Genomic DNA, 20,709 nt, shown 5'->3' with positions numbered 1-20,709 from the left:
ATGTAATAAATTATTTATATTCTATTATATTCTATCTTTCTATATTCACTCTATATTCTATCTATCTCTACATATTCTCTCTTTGTGTATATAGATATTCTGGTTATATCTAAACATCATTGGAGATATCTGCAGACACCACTTTAACTAAGTGATCAAGATTAATATTACTAGTGATAAAACGTCAACATCCTGAAACTCTTGCTGTTGTATTCTGAGGACACAATGTTTCACTGTTCTGAAAACAGGAAAGACTGAGGAACAGGAGTCATGGGAGATTAAGATTTAGAAATAACAACAAATGTATTGCCGACAACCGGATAAGATCTAAGAACAGAAAAAGAACATTAGTGGAAAAACTTGAAATTCGAATAAAGTCTGCAGTTGAGTTGTCACTGGGTCTAGTAATTTTACTGTGATTATACAAGATGTTAGCATTAGGGAAAGTTGGGTGAAGAGAAGAGTATATGCTGAAATTAATTCAGAATAAAGAATGTATAAGTAAAGGGAAGTAAAACATAATCTAAGATACACAAAAAACAAGCATTTAATGAAAATAAGTGATCCTTTGGTCCTTCTTTTTGTAACTTCACAGCAGAGCGGCTTTCGAACAGCTGGCTGGATGTTCGTCACATTGAAAAATATGTAGAGCAAGGGAAAAGTGGGACAAGAGAATTACTTTGGTCCTGGGCACAGCAAAACAAGACCATTGGGGACCTGCTACAGATTCTTCAGGAGATGGGGCATCAGCGAGCTATCCAGTTAATTATAAACCATGGTGAGTACTTAATTTTTGTTGTGGCCCTCAGTTCATTTGATAGAATTTGTAATTTTTTTAAAGATTTATTTATTTATGCATACAGAGCTGGGGTACAGGCCAGAGGTACAGGAGCAGTGAGAGGATTCACCAGAGACAGAGTGGGGAGCAGAACAGGCAGATCGACAGAGTACACTGCTGAGGGGAGCAGCGGGCAGGTCAGGAGAGGTCTGCCAGTCATGTGGGTCACCTCCAGGGTGGGGATCAAACTCATGCGGAAGTGGCTTTAGCTTCTCAGTGCTGTGCTTTAACCAGCTGTGCCACCAGGGAGGGCCCAGTATTTGTAATTTGTAAATATAAGTATTGCATTTTATTCAGGAATGTTGACTGGCTACCCTTGATGTGGGTGACTCCTTGCCTGTGGCTTTTTTCTGAAAGGGACCTAGAGCTTCACTCTGTATATGTGTATATTACACTTTCTTCCCATATTATCTAACTTATACAAAATATTCCTCATTACCACTTTATAGTATTGGATTAAAAGATGTTTTGGTCCTACACAGTATACTTTTCAAAATGTTTCATTCATAGCTAAGAGAATCAGCTCTTTGTCCAAAACTTCCTGAATTGTAAGCATAATCAGACTAACAGTACTTGAGTAAAATATAAGTAATGCTATTATTTGTTCTATCAATGGTTTAACATTGAAGTTAAATCAAGTTGATAGATAACATTGAAGTTTAACATATGACTGGATTCTCCCACCTATATTTTAATACAAATGACACCTTTCATATAATCCTGGACTTTCTCTTTCATCTTCACGGAGGTTTGTATGCCATGGCCTCTAACTTGCCTGCCTGTTTCCTGTCTACCTCACAGTGACCTAGTTCTCCCTCTGTCTGTCTCCTCTGTCTCTGATGCTATATCAGACTGTCCATTTAGAGTACCCTGATAAGTAGAGCCCCTGATGTTTTCTCCATTCATTCTTCGCCAATAAAATAATCACTTACTGTTACCTGTTCTCTTTATTCCACTTTAGATGTATTCTCAGCAACAAAATTGATATTGAGTCTTAAATTATAGGTTCAAGGCTCTTCGGTTGTAAACTCTTTCTCTTTGCCTCCTTTTACTTAGGTATGTGTTTGGTTTTGTATTTTTGCACAAAAGTTCTTTGGTAAGAACTTTAGTGCACTTGAACCTCTACCTTATAACTGGGAGAAGAAAAAAAAAAGCTCTGCACATGCAAATAAGAAATCCTGAGAAACTTGTACTAGTAAAACTCTAGCTTCAGATGGACTCTATTGCGTACATTTTTCAGATTAATGGGACATTAGCCAGTTCCAAAAAGGCTTCCACCATACTATCTATTTAACAAAGCTTATCACTTTTGCCTTTTGCTCCTCTTACTTCTCTTTTTTGGTACAACAGAGTGCTCACTATGAGCAGTGCAGTGAGGCCTTGAAACTTATGAAATACCTTTTCATTATCTGAGCTTTTCTTTCTAGCCACTATAACTACCTGTATGACTCATGTTTATCATATAACCAACCCCATGCTGATATGATAGGATACACAGGTATGTTTTATACTTCAGTGTTCCAGAATAGGTTTAAGAGCATGGTTCCACTCTCTGTTGTTTATTTATACATCAGTGAATGATGTGGCCTGTTAGAAGACAGAAGTTCCACATTCTTAGTAAAGGCAAAGTTGCTTTCATTTTTCAAAATGTAAATTTGTTGATTGGCAAAAAGATAATTATTTATGCCCTAGTAAGGGGATTTGAGATGATGAAGAAGATAAGCCCTGTGGTAAGGAAAACGGTGTTTCCTAATTGCATTTATTGAATTGATGCTTTGAGGCATATTAAAAACATTAATTGTATAGCTTGTTAAGAACAGCAATGTGGTCACCCACTGCGTACAGTCAGTGTGTCTCTTATGATAGCTACTTGCTGAATTAGGAGTTGGAGCTCCTAATTAGAAATTTATGAAAAGATTTTCTCTGTTGATATCATGGACAGAGATATCAGCTACCCAAATAGTCCATTTTTATCTATCATTCCTTAAATCTGTTTAATTTTATGTGATGGCTTTCATATAGAGGAGCTTTTTACTTTTCATATGCCAACCTGCAAAGAACTTTGTAGATTCGGATTTTTGTATGTGCCCTGCCATCCTCCATCATTCCTCCTCCCAGGCATTGTTCCTGCAATTCAAGTGAATGCCACTAGGTGGTATTTTCATAGCCATAAAACATTTTCTGAGATCTCGTGATATAACAAAGCTATTCAAGAAACTAGAAATTTTATACACAGCTACACTATTTCTGACATACATAGTCTTACACATCATATTTTGCATTTATTGTTTTAATGCTCAGCAATTTGTTTTCCAGTTTTGACATGGGTCTACAGCTTTCTACTGTCGTCTTTGGAGAGCATTTAAGTTTACCATTTTATATGACAATAAAGTATTATCTCACTTTTCATGAGCAACAAAAGACAGTCATTCATAGTGCCTTTTAAGCCCCCTACCCCCAAATTCAAATTTTGTTCAACAAACTACTACAGTGTGTTTGTTACCCAGTTACCCTGGCCAGAACCTCTAGTATAATGTTGACTAGAAGGATGGCATGCAGACATGCTTTCCTTATCTTGATGTAAAGGGGGAAACTTTCAGTCTTTCACCATTATGCATGATATTAACTGTTGCTTTTCAAAGGAGTCTTTCCTCAAATGAGGAAATTCTCCTGTGTTCTGAGAGTTTTTATCATGATAGGCTATTGAATTTTATGGATTTTGGTCTTCTATCAAGGTGTGTTACATTAATTAATTTTATGATGTTAAACTAATCTTGGATTGCTGGGGTAATCCCCCTTGACCATGATACCTAGGCCTTATCTGCTTGTGGGTTTGGTTTAAGAATTTTTTTTTTAAGATTTATTTATTTATGCATACAGAACTGGGGTACAGGCCAGAGGTGCAGAGGCAGTGAGAGGATTCACCAGAGACAGAGTGGGGAGCAGAACAGGCAGATCTAGGAAGTACAATCCTGAGGGGAGTAGGGAGGGGTGTCGGAGACTCTTTGTCCCCGATCACGGGTTATTGGGGAGCAGAACAGGCAGGGTCTAATCAATCTATCAAGGTTAAAACAGGTACATATAAAAAAAAAACTAAAAGGCATTTTTCTAAATTATGAAAATGAATGAAAGGAGGCCTATAGGAAGAAATTTGACAATGCAACATGAAACAGGTTTCATTTAACTTTCTTTAAAACTTCTTTAAAAGTGCTGTTACTCTGATGGTTGTGACATGTGAAATATTTTATACTTATAGATCCATAAATATCTTGAATTTTAACCTTTTATAAAACCATCACACAATGCTGTTCAATTTTTACTTTATTGCTTAACAGTTTTTCATATGGCATGATCACTCTTCTGGGAAGAAGAGTGAGTCCAGAGTAAGCCAGATAAAACTGCTTTTCACACTATAAAGATGGGATAGATCTAGAAGAATTAGTAAATGGTGGCCCAGAAATTACATCTGATGGTACTCCTGTGAGTTAAGAATGCTTGCTACATCTTTTAAATGATTGAGAGATAAAAATAAAAAAGATTAATAATATCATAAGGAAATGCAAGGGTTTTTGCTCCAAAAAAAAAAAACAAAAAACCAGGTACATAGATTCACAATGTTTAAGACTAACATAACTATATTTACCACAGAGAAGGTTAACCAAAATGAAGTCCCTTAAACATTATCTATTACTTAATGGCTATTATTTCCATAGAGACATCCTAGGGGGTAAAGTAAAGTGAGGGCAGGAAGAGGAAATTTCTTGTAAATCAAATTAAGGTAAGGTTCTTTGAAAAACTTGTTAGAAAGTTTAAATGACTTTCTTGAAGTCTAGCCGGTAGAAAACCTGATTAGCTCTGCATAGGCAACTTGGGTGAATTTCCATATCTAAGGACTACATAGCAGGAAGTTTGAGTGGTTATTTAGAAACTGAATAGAAGGCTTTGTGAGATAGAGTGATAAGATTTGGGTTTTCCTCAGTCTGGCAGTGAGAGAGACTTTGCAGTCAGTAACAGCCATTTGTTTTTATTAATCAGCCAGTTGTTTAATGACTTTTGACTTCAAGAGGAATTTCTCACCCTGGTGCAGTACTTGCTTGTCAGGGCCAGGTAGCACCTCATGAGGCTGAAGCAATCCAATTGTAAGCTGAAGATTGCTCAGAATATTTTGATATTACGATTATACAAAAAAGGGAGGTCTTAACATAAGTTAGCGTGGAAAGTCTGATTTTTCAGAGCATTTCCCCTCCATCCGTATCGTGTCTGTCGACAGAGCTTGCATAGCTTGTGTCAGAGGGGAGACAGGATGGTCTGCTGTACCATGTGGGTCAGCTTCCTGGCTGCGATGGAACTCAGGTCACAGTGGCTGAATATAGCTTGATAGAACCGAGACTTCAAGCCCTGAGACTCCAGGGAGGTCCTATAACAGGATTTGAATCTTTTGGTGGATGCTACATAGGCTACCTTACTCACTTCAGAGAGAATTATAATAAATAGAACTCACATAGGGGTGGTATTGTTTTGGTTGATAACAAAAAAATGCATACATGTACCCCTCTAAAAGCTTATGACCCAAAACTGAATAAAAAATAAACTAATCCAGAAAGATAGAATTCTAGATTTGTAAAAATTTAGACTATATGTGCAAAACATAATAATGTTGCTTTTTCTTTTTAATTTTCTACTTCATATTTTAATATTTTTAATTATAGCTAGTAATTTAACATAGCTGTTTGTTCTTTTAGTCATGGTCCTCTAATATTTGATCCTTAAAAATTCTTTCACAGATATAAATTTGCAGCCATTCAATGGGAATGAACTGAGCTTTGGAAGTAAACATTACTAGCAAAGTATTTATTTTCATTTGTCTAAGAAAAAAGAAAAAGTATGGTTAGTAGGAGCTAATTGTTTTAATCTAGCTCTCCTTATTTCTCCTTCAGGAAGAACTGTAGCTCCTTCAAAACAGAGCCTTCAAGAAATAGGAGTTTCTAACATGTCACCTAAGGTAGTGTGTTTAGATAAATAATAACTACTGAACTTTGTTGCATATGTAGTTAAGCGTAACAAATGACCTTGGCAGAAAAATGCTGAACACTTGAGTACTTTTCTGTCTTCTTTTTTTTTTTTTTAATAATTTTTAATATATATTTTTAAGGATTTATTTATGCATATAAGAATTGGGTACAGGCCAGAGGTACAGAGGTCATGAGAGGTTTCACCAGAGACAGAGGGGAAGTGGAGTAAGCAGATCTTCTGAAATCGGCTGCTGAGGGGAGCTGGGACAGGAGAGGTCTGTTGTGTCACATGAGTCAGTTCCCAGGCCCAGATATCAAGCTCCTGCATCACAGTGCTGCAGCTTAACTCCTTAAGCCACCAGGGAAGCCCCTGCACTTGGATTTAAAAAAAAAAAAAAACAGAAAATCTTTTACGCTTTCATTATTCTTTGTTTAGTTTTGGGATTCAAGAAATCAGGGATTTATAAATACTTGGAGAGTTAAGAGCAAAGCTGTGAGTTATGCATTTGTCTTAACTCACCTTTTCATTTTCTTCTTGTAGTTGGCGTTGTTCATGTTCCTGTCAGTTTTTTTTTTTTTGGAGGAAATTAACTGATCTTTTTTATAATATTAGAAGTCACTTAAAATGGACTATAATTGACTATGATGATGCTACCTGAGTTTTTATAGTTGGTATGGGTGCCTTTAATCTATATGACAAAGAATACTATTGAATACATAAATTGAAATTCAAGTAACTTTTTTTTACTAGCTTTCTTCTAAATTAGATCCCACTGTATTGCACTTTATATTCTCAGGATATATGGACTTCTTTTGAGGATCTATTCTTTCTAAACTTATGAAATGGAATTACTTTAGTCTGTATTTCTTCTCTTAGGAAACAACCAAGGTCGTATCAGATGATGTTCTTATTCCTGAACGTAATAAAAAAGGTAAAAAGAAAATCCTTCTCTGTAAGGCATACTTTAAGAGAATTTAGAGGATGATATATCTAATAAACCTATTAACTAATATGCAGAATAAGGATCAAATTATCATAGATATTGAAGTATCTGCAGTTGTAACTGACACAGTTCTGATGGATAATGCTATTTTTTTTTATATTGAAATCCACTGGCCAGTGAAGAATGAAAGCTCCTTTTGCTTTTATTTTATTACCTTTTAAATGTTTCCTACCAATCTCTGCTGTAGATGATTCTTTAAAAAACTGAAGCATCTTCCTAATTTACTCTGAGGAAGTAAATTAGACATTTAGAGAATTTGGCTCATGAAAAAGTGTTCCTGTGCATCATACATGGAAAACAGTGTTTATATGATTATATAATGATTTCCATTTCTATAACTTTTAAACTGGTTTTAGGTTTATAGTAAGTCAATAGCAACTGATTAATCTAATGACAAGGAAACAGAAATTTGGAAAAGTTTGCCCAACTAAGCTCTCTGGCTGATCTCTTTGGAAAGATGAGAGAATCATAATGCTTCCAGATATCTGCAATGTCATTTGCTCTGTAGAGTGGTGGACACCAGACCTAGTGAAAGTGGAGAGCACATGGCAGGCTTCGGTTTTGGTTCTAACTTTCCAATAGACTCGTGCTTCAATAAGTAAATCCTGGTTCTTTATGCTGGTGGCAACATTTCTTAAAAAGGAAAAGTAACTTATCTTTCTCCCCATTTTACTTCCTAAGGAATACCATTTACATCTTCCATCAGCTTTCAAAACATTCTAGAGGGAACCAAAAATTTCCACAAGGACTTCTTAATTGGAGAAGGGGAGATATTTAAGGTATACAGAATGGAACTCCAAAACCAAGCATATGCCATTAAATTATTTAAACAGGTATGGAATGAATTGCTAACACAAGATACCAGTTCCATGTATTTGCTCATATTTCATTTTAAAATATGTCATTTTCCATCAACATTGAAAGGTGTGTTTGAATATAAAATTTCATAAATGAAAATAAGATATATGACCTAAGTTGACTGGAGAAATTAATGAGAAATGAATGCCCACCTTGCAGGAATGTGGAAGCTAAATCCTTCCCATCCCCAGATGTATTGCATGTATTTTCTGAAAAGCCTTGCAGGACTTCTGAGTCTTTGCTGAAAATGGTCAGATCGTACAAAGGTCTTCTCTAGTTTTGTGGGTTTTTTTTAGATTGGTTTATTTATGCATACAAGAACTGGGGAACAGGACAAAGGTGTAGGAGCTGAGAGGATTCACCAGACACAGAGTGGGGAACAGAACAGGTGGGTTGATAGGATCACACTGTTGAGAGGAGTAGAAGCACCATGTGGGTCATCTCCCTGGCTGGGGATCGAACTCATGCTGCAGTGGCTGCAATAACTTCATAGTGTTGTGCTTTAACCCTTTGCACTACCAGGAAGGCCTTTTCTCCAGTTTTTATGGCTTTTCTTGATGAGCAGTGTCCTCTCTAGGCTGCTTCACCAGTTAACCCACAAATCAGCATGCAGCACTACTTAAACTCGTTTATTATTTATTTATTTATTTATTTATTTATTTTTTATTGTAGTTCAGGAGGTTGGAAAGAAGTGTCTTCAAGTAAGAGCAGCAAGGGCACATCAAGGTTATAGGACAATGGGCCGTAGCTAACTTTGCAGAGAGAGTCTTGGGGGTCCTGCAGTTAGTGAGAGGTTCACACAAAAGAGTTCTTCACTGTTAGTCAGCAGTCAGTAAACATTTACTAAGCTCCTTTTATGAGCCAGCCATGAAGCAAGCAAAGTTAAGCATGACACAGTTCCATTCTCAAGGTGCTTAGTGTCTTATGGAGCAAAGAGCCAGATAAAGAGAACACAGGCAACTATTAATCAGAGACACTCTGCAGGGGAGAGGGAGGGATCAGAACAGGGGAGGAAATATGTTCTTGCACAAGAGACTATGGTGATGGTACATGAGGAAACTGGTGGTAGGGATTTTACAGGGACTACACCTGAGGAGAAAGCATGCAATGTACAAAAAGGAAAAATAATGTAATACATACATGTGTGATGTGTGTATCACTTAAATAAATAAAAACAAAGAAAAGACTAACCTACAAAGTGGAAAGTCCCTTAGCAGAGATTTGCACAATAGGTCATGGGACCACATAAAAGATGGAGTCAAAGGAGAGCACATCCAGATCCCTGAAGAGTGCCTGGTGCAGAGGAACCACACAATAAATGTTTCTAGAATGCATTTATGGAATATGGATAATAGCAAGTACCCTTTCAGCTGGAGTTTGAAGGATGGGGAGAATTTGGCTGGCTGTAAGGGACGGTGCATACTCTTTAGGTGGAAGAAATAGCAAGTGAAAAGACTTAGAGGTGTGTGCATGAAAGTGTAAGTCTTACTCATGGAAAAAAGATCACTCCATGGAGTAGAGGGAAGGTAGTGGCAGAAGATCATACAGGAAAACCAGGTTAAGATTGTGCATGGTTTTTAAGTAGGAGAATGAAAGGGCTAGATTTGCATTTTGGAGATAGAACATTACTTACAAGTTAGATGATGGGCTGGAAGTTGCCAAGTGCATTATAGGAAAAATGACAAAAAGTAGATGCAGGTAGAAAGACCTGGTAGAGGAAATTTCAGATGTGTAGAATAAGATGTGTAAACCAATGATCTCAGCCCTCATACTAGAGTCACCTATGGGACATTTTTTAAGAACAAACTCCTTAGCAATTGGCTAAGCCACAGCAGCTGTGGATGGTTAAGAAGCTCCCTGGGAGGGCCTCCCTGGTGGTGCAAGGGGTTCAGACTCAGCATTATGAAGCTGACCCACACAGCACAGCAGACCTCTCTTGTCTCTCCTTTGCTCCCCTCAGCAGTGGATTTCAGTAGATCTGCCTGTTCTGTTCTCCACTCTGCCTCTGGTGAATCACACCCACACCTCTGGCCTGCACCTCAGCTCTTGTATGCATAAATAAATAAATTTTAAAAAAGAAGCTCCTTAAGTGGTTCAACCACTAAAACCAGGATGCAGACAGTAGGGCTGACAAGGGGTAGACATGTCTATAAGATGAGGTGCCATTGGCCAATCTAGTGCAGGCTGGGGAAGTAGTTGAGAAGGAGAGATATGAGGTGATTCCTACTTTGCCAAGATGGTAGAGCTCTTTTTTTGTTTGTTTTTTTTTTAAAGATTTATTTATTTATGCATACAGAACTGGGGTACAGGCCAGAGGTGCAGGTGAAGTGAGAAGATTCACCAGGGGGGCAGAACAGGCAGATCACAATGAAGTACACTGCTGAGGGGAGCAGCGGGCGCGTCAGGAAAGGTCTGCCGCCTCATGTGGTCACTTCCCGGGCAGGTGGGGATGGAACTCATGCTGAAGTGGCTTTAGCTTCTTAGTGCTGTGCTCTAACCCGCTGCACCACCAGGTAGAGCTTTTTTTTTAAACCATGATTATAACCTGATTTCTTCATTGTCCTGAATTGCATTTTACCCCACTAATTCTGTATAAACATCTCAAAATTTCTGGAAAGACGTACGATCTAATAAAAAATGAGCTGATCTACTGGAAAGACTGTTCCTTGGGAGCAGGGTGTTCTGGCCCCATCTGCCTGTTCTCCTGTGGCTGAATCCTCGCATCATTTCTCAAAGGCTCTTACCATCTATTTCCCTCTTCTTTCTGTATCTGCCAACTCACACTCCCTTTGGGGAGTTTTCTGTCCAAGAGTCTGACTTCAGAATGGTATCATTTCCCCCTAGATCTCTTTCCCTTCCGTCCCAGAGACAATGATCATTTCCTTGAGAGCTTCCGGCCCCCAGTACACTTGTGGGAACCTCCTGAGCGTAGCTACAACACCATCCCAGTATCTGTGATACTGACACCTGCTCCCAGTAGATAGTTTTCTTTAAAGAACATTGTTTATCTTTGCATCCCAGGCTTATGCTATAGGGCCTGGCCCATAACAGCTCCAAATTTTTTTTTTTTTTAAAGATTTATTTATTTATTCATACAGATCTGGGGTACAGGCCAGAGATGCGGAGGGTGAGAGGCTTCACCAGAGACAGAGTGGGGAACAGGAAAGGCAGATGATCAAAGTACACTGCTGAGGGGAGCAGCGGGTGGGTCAGGAGAGGTCTGCCGCGCCATGTGGATCTCCTCCGGGGCAGGCGGGGATCGAACTCATGCGGAAGTGGCTTAAGCTTCTTAGTGCAGTGCTTTAACCCGCTGCGCCACCAGGGAGGGCCACAGCTCCATCTTTTAGTAAGCCCTTCTTTTCAAAATTAATACAAAGGAAACATTAAACCAAAAAATGCAAAGACACAAGTCATACCGGTCTGGTCAGTGAAGTCACCTCTAACCAGAACACAGCCTTCACCAGTTGGATTCTTTGTGAGATCAACTTACTGCGCTTAGAAGAACTGTAGTATTTTGGAATTTATGTTAATGTCTGCAAAATATGATGAATGAGTTTGATGACAACATGATACATAGCATAAAATGCTTTTAATTCAGTAGCAATAGTTCTAAATCTATTTTGGAATTAGTGGAATTTTGAAAATCTGATGAAAGCTAAGGATCCTCTCCCCAGAAAAATGTTCATATGCATTTGTACAAAGAATTTCATCGAATTTCAGGAAGACTGAAATTCCTGAGTTAGGAACTCCAGAAATTGAGATCCTTCCTTTACTTTTCTCCTTATTTTTTTCTGTATGATATTTAGGCGAAAAATGTTCAATGGAAGAAGTTTTTATCTGAGCTTGAAGTTTTATTGCTGTGAGTATATTTTGTCTGGAAGTTCTGCCTTTGTGTCTGATCTTCATTTTTGTTCATCTTTGATTCCATAATACAGTGCTGGGCATTTAATAAATCTGACATTTAATAAATCTGGGTTGGCTATTAGAACACTGGCTAAGTTTTTGACATCTGTTTTAGTCTATTCCTTAGAAAATATTTTAAAACAGACCATTTACATAATTCCCTTGAACATATTTTAACAAGAAGCTGTCACAAGGAAGTGGTTAAATCATGTGTGACTAAAATCGTAGGATATAAAACAATTCTTAGAACATCAGAATTGTATATATTTTACCATTTCCCCCTTCCTTAGAGACATTCCAGTCGAGAAAATGTTTCATCCATAAAACCCTCTTCAGGAAGAGTTTTAGACAAAGAAATCAAGTGCTTTTGATCTGCATATGATTTTCTGGAAATTCATTCATGAGCCTAAGATTCCTTGGAGACAAACTAAAATGACTTCATTTTCATATATATATATTCATATGTGCAGCTGTGCATCCTGCCTCATTGACAGTCCGTAAACCTATAGAGTTCACTCATCACCCTTCACAAATAGAAAATGTTCTTTTCAGATGTTTTCTAAACTTACATGTAAAGGGGGGGAAAGGGTTGGTAAGGAAACATTATACTAAATCCTTCTCCTTTTATACCTAAGATGGAAAGCAAAACATTAGAGGCGAATCATAAAAACTTAATGTGTAGAGTTTGTTCAACAGAAATCTAAAACCAAAATTGTAATAGAGGGCTTGTATTTAAATTTATGGGCAAATAATAAGTTCAAACATTTCAGAATTTCAAAAGTGCATAAGGATAAATCAAAAAAGAGATTTTCTTCCACTACCACCCAACAACCCAGCTGACTTTCACAAAAGCAATGGCATTATTAGTTTTTTGTATGTCTTTTCAAAGATGTTTTACACATCAGCATATATGTATTTTTTTCAACTTCCTTTTCACACAAGAGGTAGCATAAATTTATTATTCACTTTGTTTATTTTAATATTCCACTTTATGCTATGCTGTGATTAATCATTCTCTCTTTACTAATCTTTTAATGTTAAAAACCTAGAATTCTATGAGAAAATCTTATATTTGCTATTTTGTACCTGCTTGAATATATCTAAGATAAATTTCCACAAGTAGTATTATAAGATTCTACTTTCTTGCCAACATAGAATTATAGTTGATTTTCATTTTTGCCAGGTATGAGATAGTAATTGTCTGCTTCTTAATATAGTTTAAATTCTTTTTCTATTTTGAATTAATCTTTTCATAAATTAAAAGTTATTTCCTTTTCTATGAAACATCTGATAACATCCTTTGCCCTTTTTTTTGTTTGTTTTTACTAGATTGTTGACATTTTTCTTAGTGACTTAGGACCATTTTATATATATTAGAGAAAACTAGTCCTATTTTTATGTTACAAGAAACAAATGTTTTATAGATTGTCATTTATCTTTGTTTATTGTAATTTTTTTCTCTTGAGGAAATGGCTTTAATTGTAGCTAAATTTAACCTAAATTGCCTTTTGTGGTTTGTACATCATAGTTTAAAAGGTCTTCCTCACTGAGAAGTTATAGAATAATTCTGTCATTTTCTTGAAGTGCTTTTATGACTCATTTTTAACACATATATGATCCATTTGGATTTATTCTGGTAAGGCATTTATTTATTAATTTAGAGGATATTAACAAAATGATATTAAATATTCCTAGTTGCAATTGTTATCATTTTTGTTGCTGATATCTATTTAGTTTTAGGCCCTACGCAAAGTACTTTGCATGTATTAATTCTTAAGTTCTTACAACAACTTTATGGGATAATTTTTGATCCCAATTTTGGATGAGAAAACGAGAATCTTACCTTTTATTTGCATTTGTAAAAATTCTTTTATTTACTTACATCCATAAGAATTGGGGTGTCGGCTAGATGTATAGGGATGAGAAGATTCACCAGAGACTGAGTGGGGAGCAGAACAGGTGAACTGACTGATATCCACTGCTGAGGGGAGCAGCAGGCAGATCAGGTGAGGTCTGCTGTGCCATATGGTTAGCTCCCTGGCTGGGTATCAGACCCATCCCCCTAGGCTGGCAATAGCTTGATAGTGCTGAGACTTTACCCCCATGCCACCAGGATGTCCTCTACCTTTTATTTTTTAAGATCCAACTCATTTCCTAAATCTTTTTCAGTCCCCCCCTCTCAGCCATTTGATAGTGAATGTCAGAAAGAGCCTATTTCTTAGAGCATACTGTCTGAAATGGGATTAGTAGAGTCAAGCATAAGTAAATCAGCATTTTTAATAAGAATACAAGCTTTAGCTGTGGGAGTGGTGCCTACTACGGTACCTGACATAATACTCATAAATGATGCATGACCAGTATTCTGAATTCTTGTTTTGGTGCCTTTACTTACACATGTATATCTAAAGCAATGAGATGAATAATTTCAGTTGCATATTCTTTATTGATTGATTGAGTAAATTTGTGCTGGTAAAAATAAATTCATATCAAATTGTGTTTCTATTTTTTTGCATAATTCCCAACACCCCAGATCTTAAGAAATCTTTACTCTCTTAAATTTTCTGTCCTACATTTGGTTATTTTATTTACATCTTCATGATCACAGTCGATGAAATATTGATGAGTGTTTGTTAGAGACTAATTTGAAAGACATTTCTGTGTCGTGTATCCAGTGAAATTATTTTTCCTTTGGCCAAATCTATATTTGACTTTAGACCTATTCTGCACCCAACCAGAATGTTGTTTATCCCCCATTTGAATAAACAGTTTGATGGATTTAAAAATCTTTTGCTTCAAGGTTTCGTCATCCAAACATAATAGAGTTGGCTGCATATTTTACAGAGACTGAAAAGTTCTGTCTGGTGTATCCATATATGAGGAATGGATCACTCTTTGACAGGCTACAGTGTGTAGTAAGTCATATCTGTTTTTTCTGCCACATACTCTGACCTTCTGAGCCCTATGGGAGTGGAGAACACCTTCTGAGAGCTAGAAACTAATGCAGATTCACAAGAAGGGTTAGAAAGTGGGTTTCCCAAAAAGGTAGAGGACTTCTCCATAAGCTGGTTTCTTTCAGAAGGCCTGCAAAAAACACCCACACAGATTTGCTAGATTCTTCTAATTGGTTTCTTATCTCAGTTTTTTTACATCAATTCTTTCTATTGCCCAGATAATTTTTACTTGCATAACTTTACAATAGTACCTTTCAATACCAAAGAGAGGTAAAAAGGTGATACAGATCCCCTAGAAAGGAGATTGAATAAATGCCATGATTTCTTATGTTTTTGAAAGATATATTTGGAAATTGTCCCCAAATATGTTAAATTTCAGTTAGCATGACAATAGAAACAAATTAGTCTCAATTACACATACTACTGTGCCAGAAATAATTTTTAAAATCTTATTCAACCAATTTCTATACATATTAAAAATATTTTGATTAAGCTAAAGTTATTGGACATTTCCATTGTTTATGAAGAAGGTCAGAACCATTCTCAACAGTAGTAGCAACCCTATTCTGAATTTAAAACAGGTTACAGTAAATCAAAATGTTGCTTTATCCACCTCATTTCACTTCATCATTAGTTTCTATCCTGGTATACTTCTAAGTAATCGATGTATGTATGGTTTTACTCAGAAAGTGCAACCAAGCTAACTACTATTGTTTTCTAGGATAAAACAACTCCACTCTCTTGGCAAATACGAATCAATGTATTAATAGGAGCATCCAAAGCTGTTCAGTACTTGCACAACATGGAACCATGCTCAGTCATCTGTGGCAGTATATCAAGGTAAATTATCCTGAAGCTTCAGGTTTCATCTACAGATCACTTTAGTCAACACAGGTGAATCAGACTTCACACTATTTACTGTATGTAGTTTCTCTGATACTATGTGTATAAATTAGCTTTCATCTAAATAATTTAATATCTTGCCTTTTTTTAATGAAAGTGTGTATTTTAAATTCAAACAGCTACATTTATGGCTGCCAAAAGGAAAGTTTATCTTATCTTTGAGGATTATTATTATTATTTTTTAATCTTTAAATATTTACTTATTTACTTATGCATATAGGATTGGGGCACAGTTCAGAGGTGCGTGGGCGGTGAGAGGATTCACCAGAGACAGAGCAGAGATCAGAACAGGCAGATTGACAAAGTACACTGCTGAGGGGAGCAGCGGGTCAGGAGAGATCTCCTGCACCATGTGGGTCACCTCTGGGGCTGGGGATTGAACTCATGCTGCAGTGGCTGCAGCCAGCTTTGTAGTACTGTGCTCTAGTCCATTGCACCATTAGGGAGGCCTATTAATATTTTTTATGCAGGCATACAAGAACTGGAATATAGGCCAGAGGTGAGGGGAGTGGGATGGGAGGGTTTACCAGAGAGTGGGTAACAGAACATGCAGATCTGCTGAAATCCACTGCTGAGGGGAGTAGCAGGCACTAGGGACTGAATTTGTGCTGCAGTGGCTGGCAACAGCTTAATAGTGCTGAGACTTAACCCCTTGCATCACCAGGGAGGCCCCCACCTTTGAGGGTTGTTAATGAACAATATAAGATAGGCAGTTCTGTTATCTTATTAATTAAACCCGTTAGCAAGCTGTGAAATGAACCTATACTGATCTCACTTTTTTTTTAATCTGAGGTTTAAAGAAAGGTTAAGTGACTTAAGTGAAGATTCGTAGCAAGATAACAATACTAAATGGCAATTAGATTTCTTTGCCCTTGAGTCTCCAGTGTCGTCTTGATTCTACTGAGCCAGCTGCCTCTTAGCTTTGTATATTAATCTGTGACAAGCTAAGCAGAAATTCTTTTGTTCATTATTGAGACCTGAGAAAATCAGAAGAAACATCTTCTATCTTTCTTCAGTAGACATAAGGACATAAAGAATCATTCAGCAATTATTCACTGCCCTGGAGCAACCTCACCCTCAGTGAATTTTGCCTGTAGCCTTTTATCAGGACCTGTCCAAAAGTAGGGAAATATACTTCTGCTGAATAGCAGGGAAGACTGAATTTTAAAGGCTGCTGTCTTTCCTGACCCAGTCTCCTAGGATATTGAAAAAAGCTTTTAGTGTGCTTTTGAGCTGACAGAAGAGAGGCTGATTGCTTACTTCTTTGTTTCTCCAGTGAAATGACCTCCACATGGAAAGACTAGATTTTTACTTAGTGGGGAGAACTCCCTGGACCTGTGTGCTCCTGATGCAGTGTGTGTTCATCAACTACTAGTGCACCACAGCATCAGCATAAAATGGGCACACCACACAGGACCTGGGTCACAGACCCAGTAAAGACCTCAAGGCTCAGTGGAGTTAGCCACTGTGGTCAGATCCAGAGGGATTTATGGCTACCCCACCCCTAAAACTATCCCGTTCCACCGAGCTTGCAACCAGTTCAGCAGAGTAGGTTCTCAAATGCATGTTTCACCTGAGTAACTATACCTATCCATCATACATAAAATCTGCAATTTTGTGGTTGATGCTCTTCTTTGATTTAAACTCTAAGGTTAGACCCTGGTGGCACAATGGGTTAGGATGCAGCACTGCAAGCTAGCAGCAGCCTCTTCAGTGCAAGTTCTATCCCCAGCCCTGGAGGTGACCCACATGGCATTGCAGACCTCTCCTGACCCACCCGCTGCTCCCCACAGCAGTGTACTTCGTCAGTCGGTCTGTTCTGCTCCCTGCTCTGTCGCTGGTGAATCCTCTCACTGCCCCTGCACTTCTGGCTTGTACCCCAGTTCTGTATGCATAAATAAATTAATCTTTAATAAATAAATAAATAAACTCTAAGATAGCATGAGTTTAAGTCCCAAGCAATAACATATTCATTATATAAGGTTTTTTGGGTGTTTTGACCAGGCTTATTCAATCCTTTCAAAAAAGCACTGTGATAAGAAAGAGAGGCAGAAAGTGTCAGATTCTAGTGCTTCATGGAAGAGGGGTCAAGGACAGCCACCACCCAGAGAAGGGAAGCGCCAGGCAGAAGAGCCAGGCCACACTGTGTTCCCCAGGTTTTCCAGAGCTAACACTACAGGAGATTTGGCTGTGTCTCTCCTACATCTCGGTCCTGGGAACAGGTCAGGCAACAGGCTGAGGCCCTGATTTCTGCTTTCCTGCTTAGTGTGTTCAGGCAGGTTCCCAGGCTCAGAAGCAGAGATCTGCCTCCAGGAGATTTTGTAGGAGTGCCCTCTGGACCAGCAAATGTAAGGGAGGAGAGAAGGAAAGGAAGGCAGAGTCGCGCAGTTGGAGAATTGAGCTGGGGTATTGTAACAGACGCCTCAACTGATGCCAGGCGGAGCACTGAGCTGGGGTGGCTTCAGAGACAGCTGAAGGTGAGACAAGATGCTCGGGTTTTTTCACCCCCACCCCACCAGCCTTGAGTGGGGCTATCACTTGTTGACACAGCAGTGCCAGGTTGGGCTTAGCGGTGAGCAATTTGCAGGCAGCCTTTCTGGTCTGGGGTAGCAGTGTTGCTGGCTTAGAGGGATCCAGGCCGCACCACTGCAGCCACCACAGCAAGACAGGGAGATCCGGCTGGCTGGCACTCTGCAAAAGGTAACCAACCAGATGATGTCCCTTCTTCCGTTCCTTTCCTGCTTCCTACCCTTCTTACTTCGGCGCCCACTATTAATTAAATCAGAGATCTAACTTAAACTGACTTTCCATTTCATATGTTTCTGAGCAAATTGCTTACCTTCTATAGTCCCCAGTTTTTCCCTCTGTAAAAATTACTAATAAAAAATGACAACCTCTCTCTCTCTCTGGGTTAAATGGCAGAGGGTTTGCATGGTGCTTAGCAAAGAATTCTCACTCATCAATGGTAGCTCCTGTTACAATTGGTGAAGAAGCAGTAAGAGTAGCAGTGACAGAGGCTAAAATGTGCTGGCCAATCAGTCTCTTTGCTTCTCCCTTTGGGCTGCTGTAACAAAAACTATGAAATGGGTAGCTTATAAACACTATGCATTTACATCCACAGTTGTAAAGACCAGGAAGCCCAAGATCATGGTGCCTACCCATTCTGTGTCTGCTGGGGGCCTGTTTTCTGATTCCTACATTACTGTCTTTCCTCTGTGTCCTCACATAGAGGATGGGGTGAGGGAATCTCTGTTTGGCATCTTTCACACTGATTCCACTCATGCAGACCTCTCACACCTTAGTCACCCTACAAAGGCCTCAACTCCCAATACATAAGTGTAGGGACTAAGACTTCAACATATGACTTTGGAGTATGAGGAGACAGAACAATTCTCTAACATTTACCTCCATGATCAATTTATTGTGTTTGAAAAGTGGAACTATAAACTAAGCTTTATTTTAAGAAGAATCATTTCTTTATTAACATGTTTATTGAAACCTATTTTGAAAATCACATTGATTTCAGTTCACAAATAATTGTGGAATATCCCTGGTGCACAGAGCATTGTATTAGCCAAAAGGAGGGAAAGATTTGGACTGTCAGTGCCTTATCCTTGAAGACTTCATCTGGTGATCAGAGATGTAACACAAAGCAGAAAGTATATTATGCAACAGTGAATATGCCCAAGGCATGACTGGTCTCAAAAGAATTCTTCTAAGTAGATTGTTCCAAGCAAAGTCTTCGAGGAGATGGGTTATGGCATTGGATTGGTTGAGAGAAAGGGAGAGAAGATTCCTGGTTTAGGTGATAGTTTAAGGGAACAGAGTAAAGAATTGCCAAGTGTAACAAAAGAAGACAGGTTGGTTGACTGAACAGGAAAAGATAAGGTTGGAAATAAAGCAAAATGAGAATGCGGAGGAGTAAGGGTTGTGGTGGGTAGGGTGTTGGCTATCATCTTGACTGTTTACTAGGCTAAAGACCCAGGTTTCATAAATTAAGCAGTCAAGAGAGACTCTCAAACTTTTCTGGGGTAGAAGTGGAAATAAAAAGGTTCTAGAGTCTCTTAGTTTTCCTTCCAATGGAAAGCCAGTTCTTTTAGGCCAACATCCCAGGGTACTTTGGATGTGACAAACTATAAAATCATTTAATTAACACACTGAACAAAATGCCTAACAGGTGATGCAGATACAGAATAACAAGAGATCTGATCAGAGAGAGAACTTCACAGAAATGCAGGATTTAAACTGAAAATGCAACTCAATATTTTTTTTTAAATAGTACCAAAGTGGTTACTCAAGACTATTTTCTTTTTGGGTTTCCCAAAGGGTTCAAAGACATAACCGTCTATAGCATGCACCCACCCAGGAGACTTTGGGTGTGCAGCCTCAGGGCTCTGAGAATTTATTTGAGAACTATGGTTTCCCAAGGGCTTATTAGTGTGTCCCGTCTGTCCCAGAACAAATCAGACCTTTTCATAACCACGGAACTCTGGGCCTTTCTCCTGAGCCTGCCAACAGAGATATTAATTAGTGCCAACTATAACAGTAAATGTTCCCTCTTCCTTTCCTTTGGTGATGTGTACACCTGTTCCCTTGAAACTGGAATGAGACCAACTCATTTATTCAGGGCACTGAACATCTGTCAGATGTTGATGGCATTCATTCCCCAGCAGTCTTGGTGAGCCATGAATTGGCTGACCCAGGTTACCTTCCTGAATTTATGTTAAATGAATCCTTCACTTCACTCTAAATTTGGGCCTCCCTGAGACTCAGATACTCTATGCACTGTGTAGTGCTTTTAGGAAGATCTAAAATCCCTACTGCTTGGCCTGTATTGTATTAATTTTCTAAATCTTTGTGAGGAAAGGCAGTTTCTTTTAATTTATTGTAAAACCCTGAAAACTGGTTCAAAAATGACATCTCAAAATGTGTTAATGGTGACCTTTTTCTATGAGTAAGTAGGGGCTCTGTTTTGTTGGAGTGAGGAATGGAAGATATTTCTTTCTTTCTGCATTTGTGTTTTCAAACTCATGAGTCACAGAAGAACCTATCACACACCTTTTGGTGTTAAATATTTTAACAGTACGAAATTATATAATGTTCACTACTGAGATTCAGTGAAAAAAGTCAAACTGAAGTAGTATAGAGTGACAATTATAACCAAATATCAGTAAGGTTTTATTTATTTATTTATTTATATATTTTTTAAAAATTTATTTATTTGTGCATACAGAACTGGG

General features: G+C 38.1%; 1 protein-coding gene across 2 annotated transcripts in view; it reads left to right on the top strand.

Annotated features, from left to right (window-relative positions):
- Positions 1-20,709, top strand: part of IRAK3 (interleukin-1 receptor-associated kinase 3) — a 47,488-nt gene that overhangs the window by 14,247 nt on the left and 12,532 nt on the right. Inside the window, exons 2-8 of one of the 2 annotated variants that reach the window (XM_012735062.1) lie at positions 599-778; positions 5,776-5,840; positions 6,728-6,782; positions 7,536-7,687; positions 11,519-11,571; positions 14,413-14,527; positions 15,288-15,406. In XM_012735062.1, the coding sequence (XP_012590516.1) occupies positions 599-778; positions 5,776-5,840; positions 6,728-6,782; positions 7,536-7,687; positions 11,519-11,571; positions 14,413-14,527; positions 15,288-15,406 (739 nt within the window). Of the gene's footprint in view, positions 1-595; positions 779-5,775; positions 5,841-6,727; positions 6,783-7,535; positions 7,688-11,518; positions 11,572-14,412; positions 14,528-15,287; positions 15,407-20,709 lie in introns of both variants that reach the window. The other variant, XM_004676520.2, reaches the window with a different exon arrangement.

Source organism: Condylura cristata, unplaced genomic scaffold (genome assembly GCF_000260355.1).
Source record: "Condylura cristata isolate star-nosed mole 26May11 unplaced genomic scaffold, ConCri1.0 scaffold00004, whole genome shotgun sequence".
In the NCBI taxonomy this organism is placed as follows: domain Eukaryota; kingdom Metazoa; phylum Chordata; class Mammalia; order Eulipotyphla; family Talpidae; genus Condylura; species Condylura cristata.
This window is presented reverse-complemented; position numbering and strand designations above follow the sequence as displayed.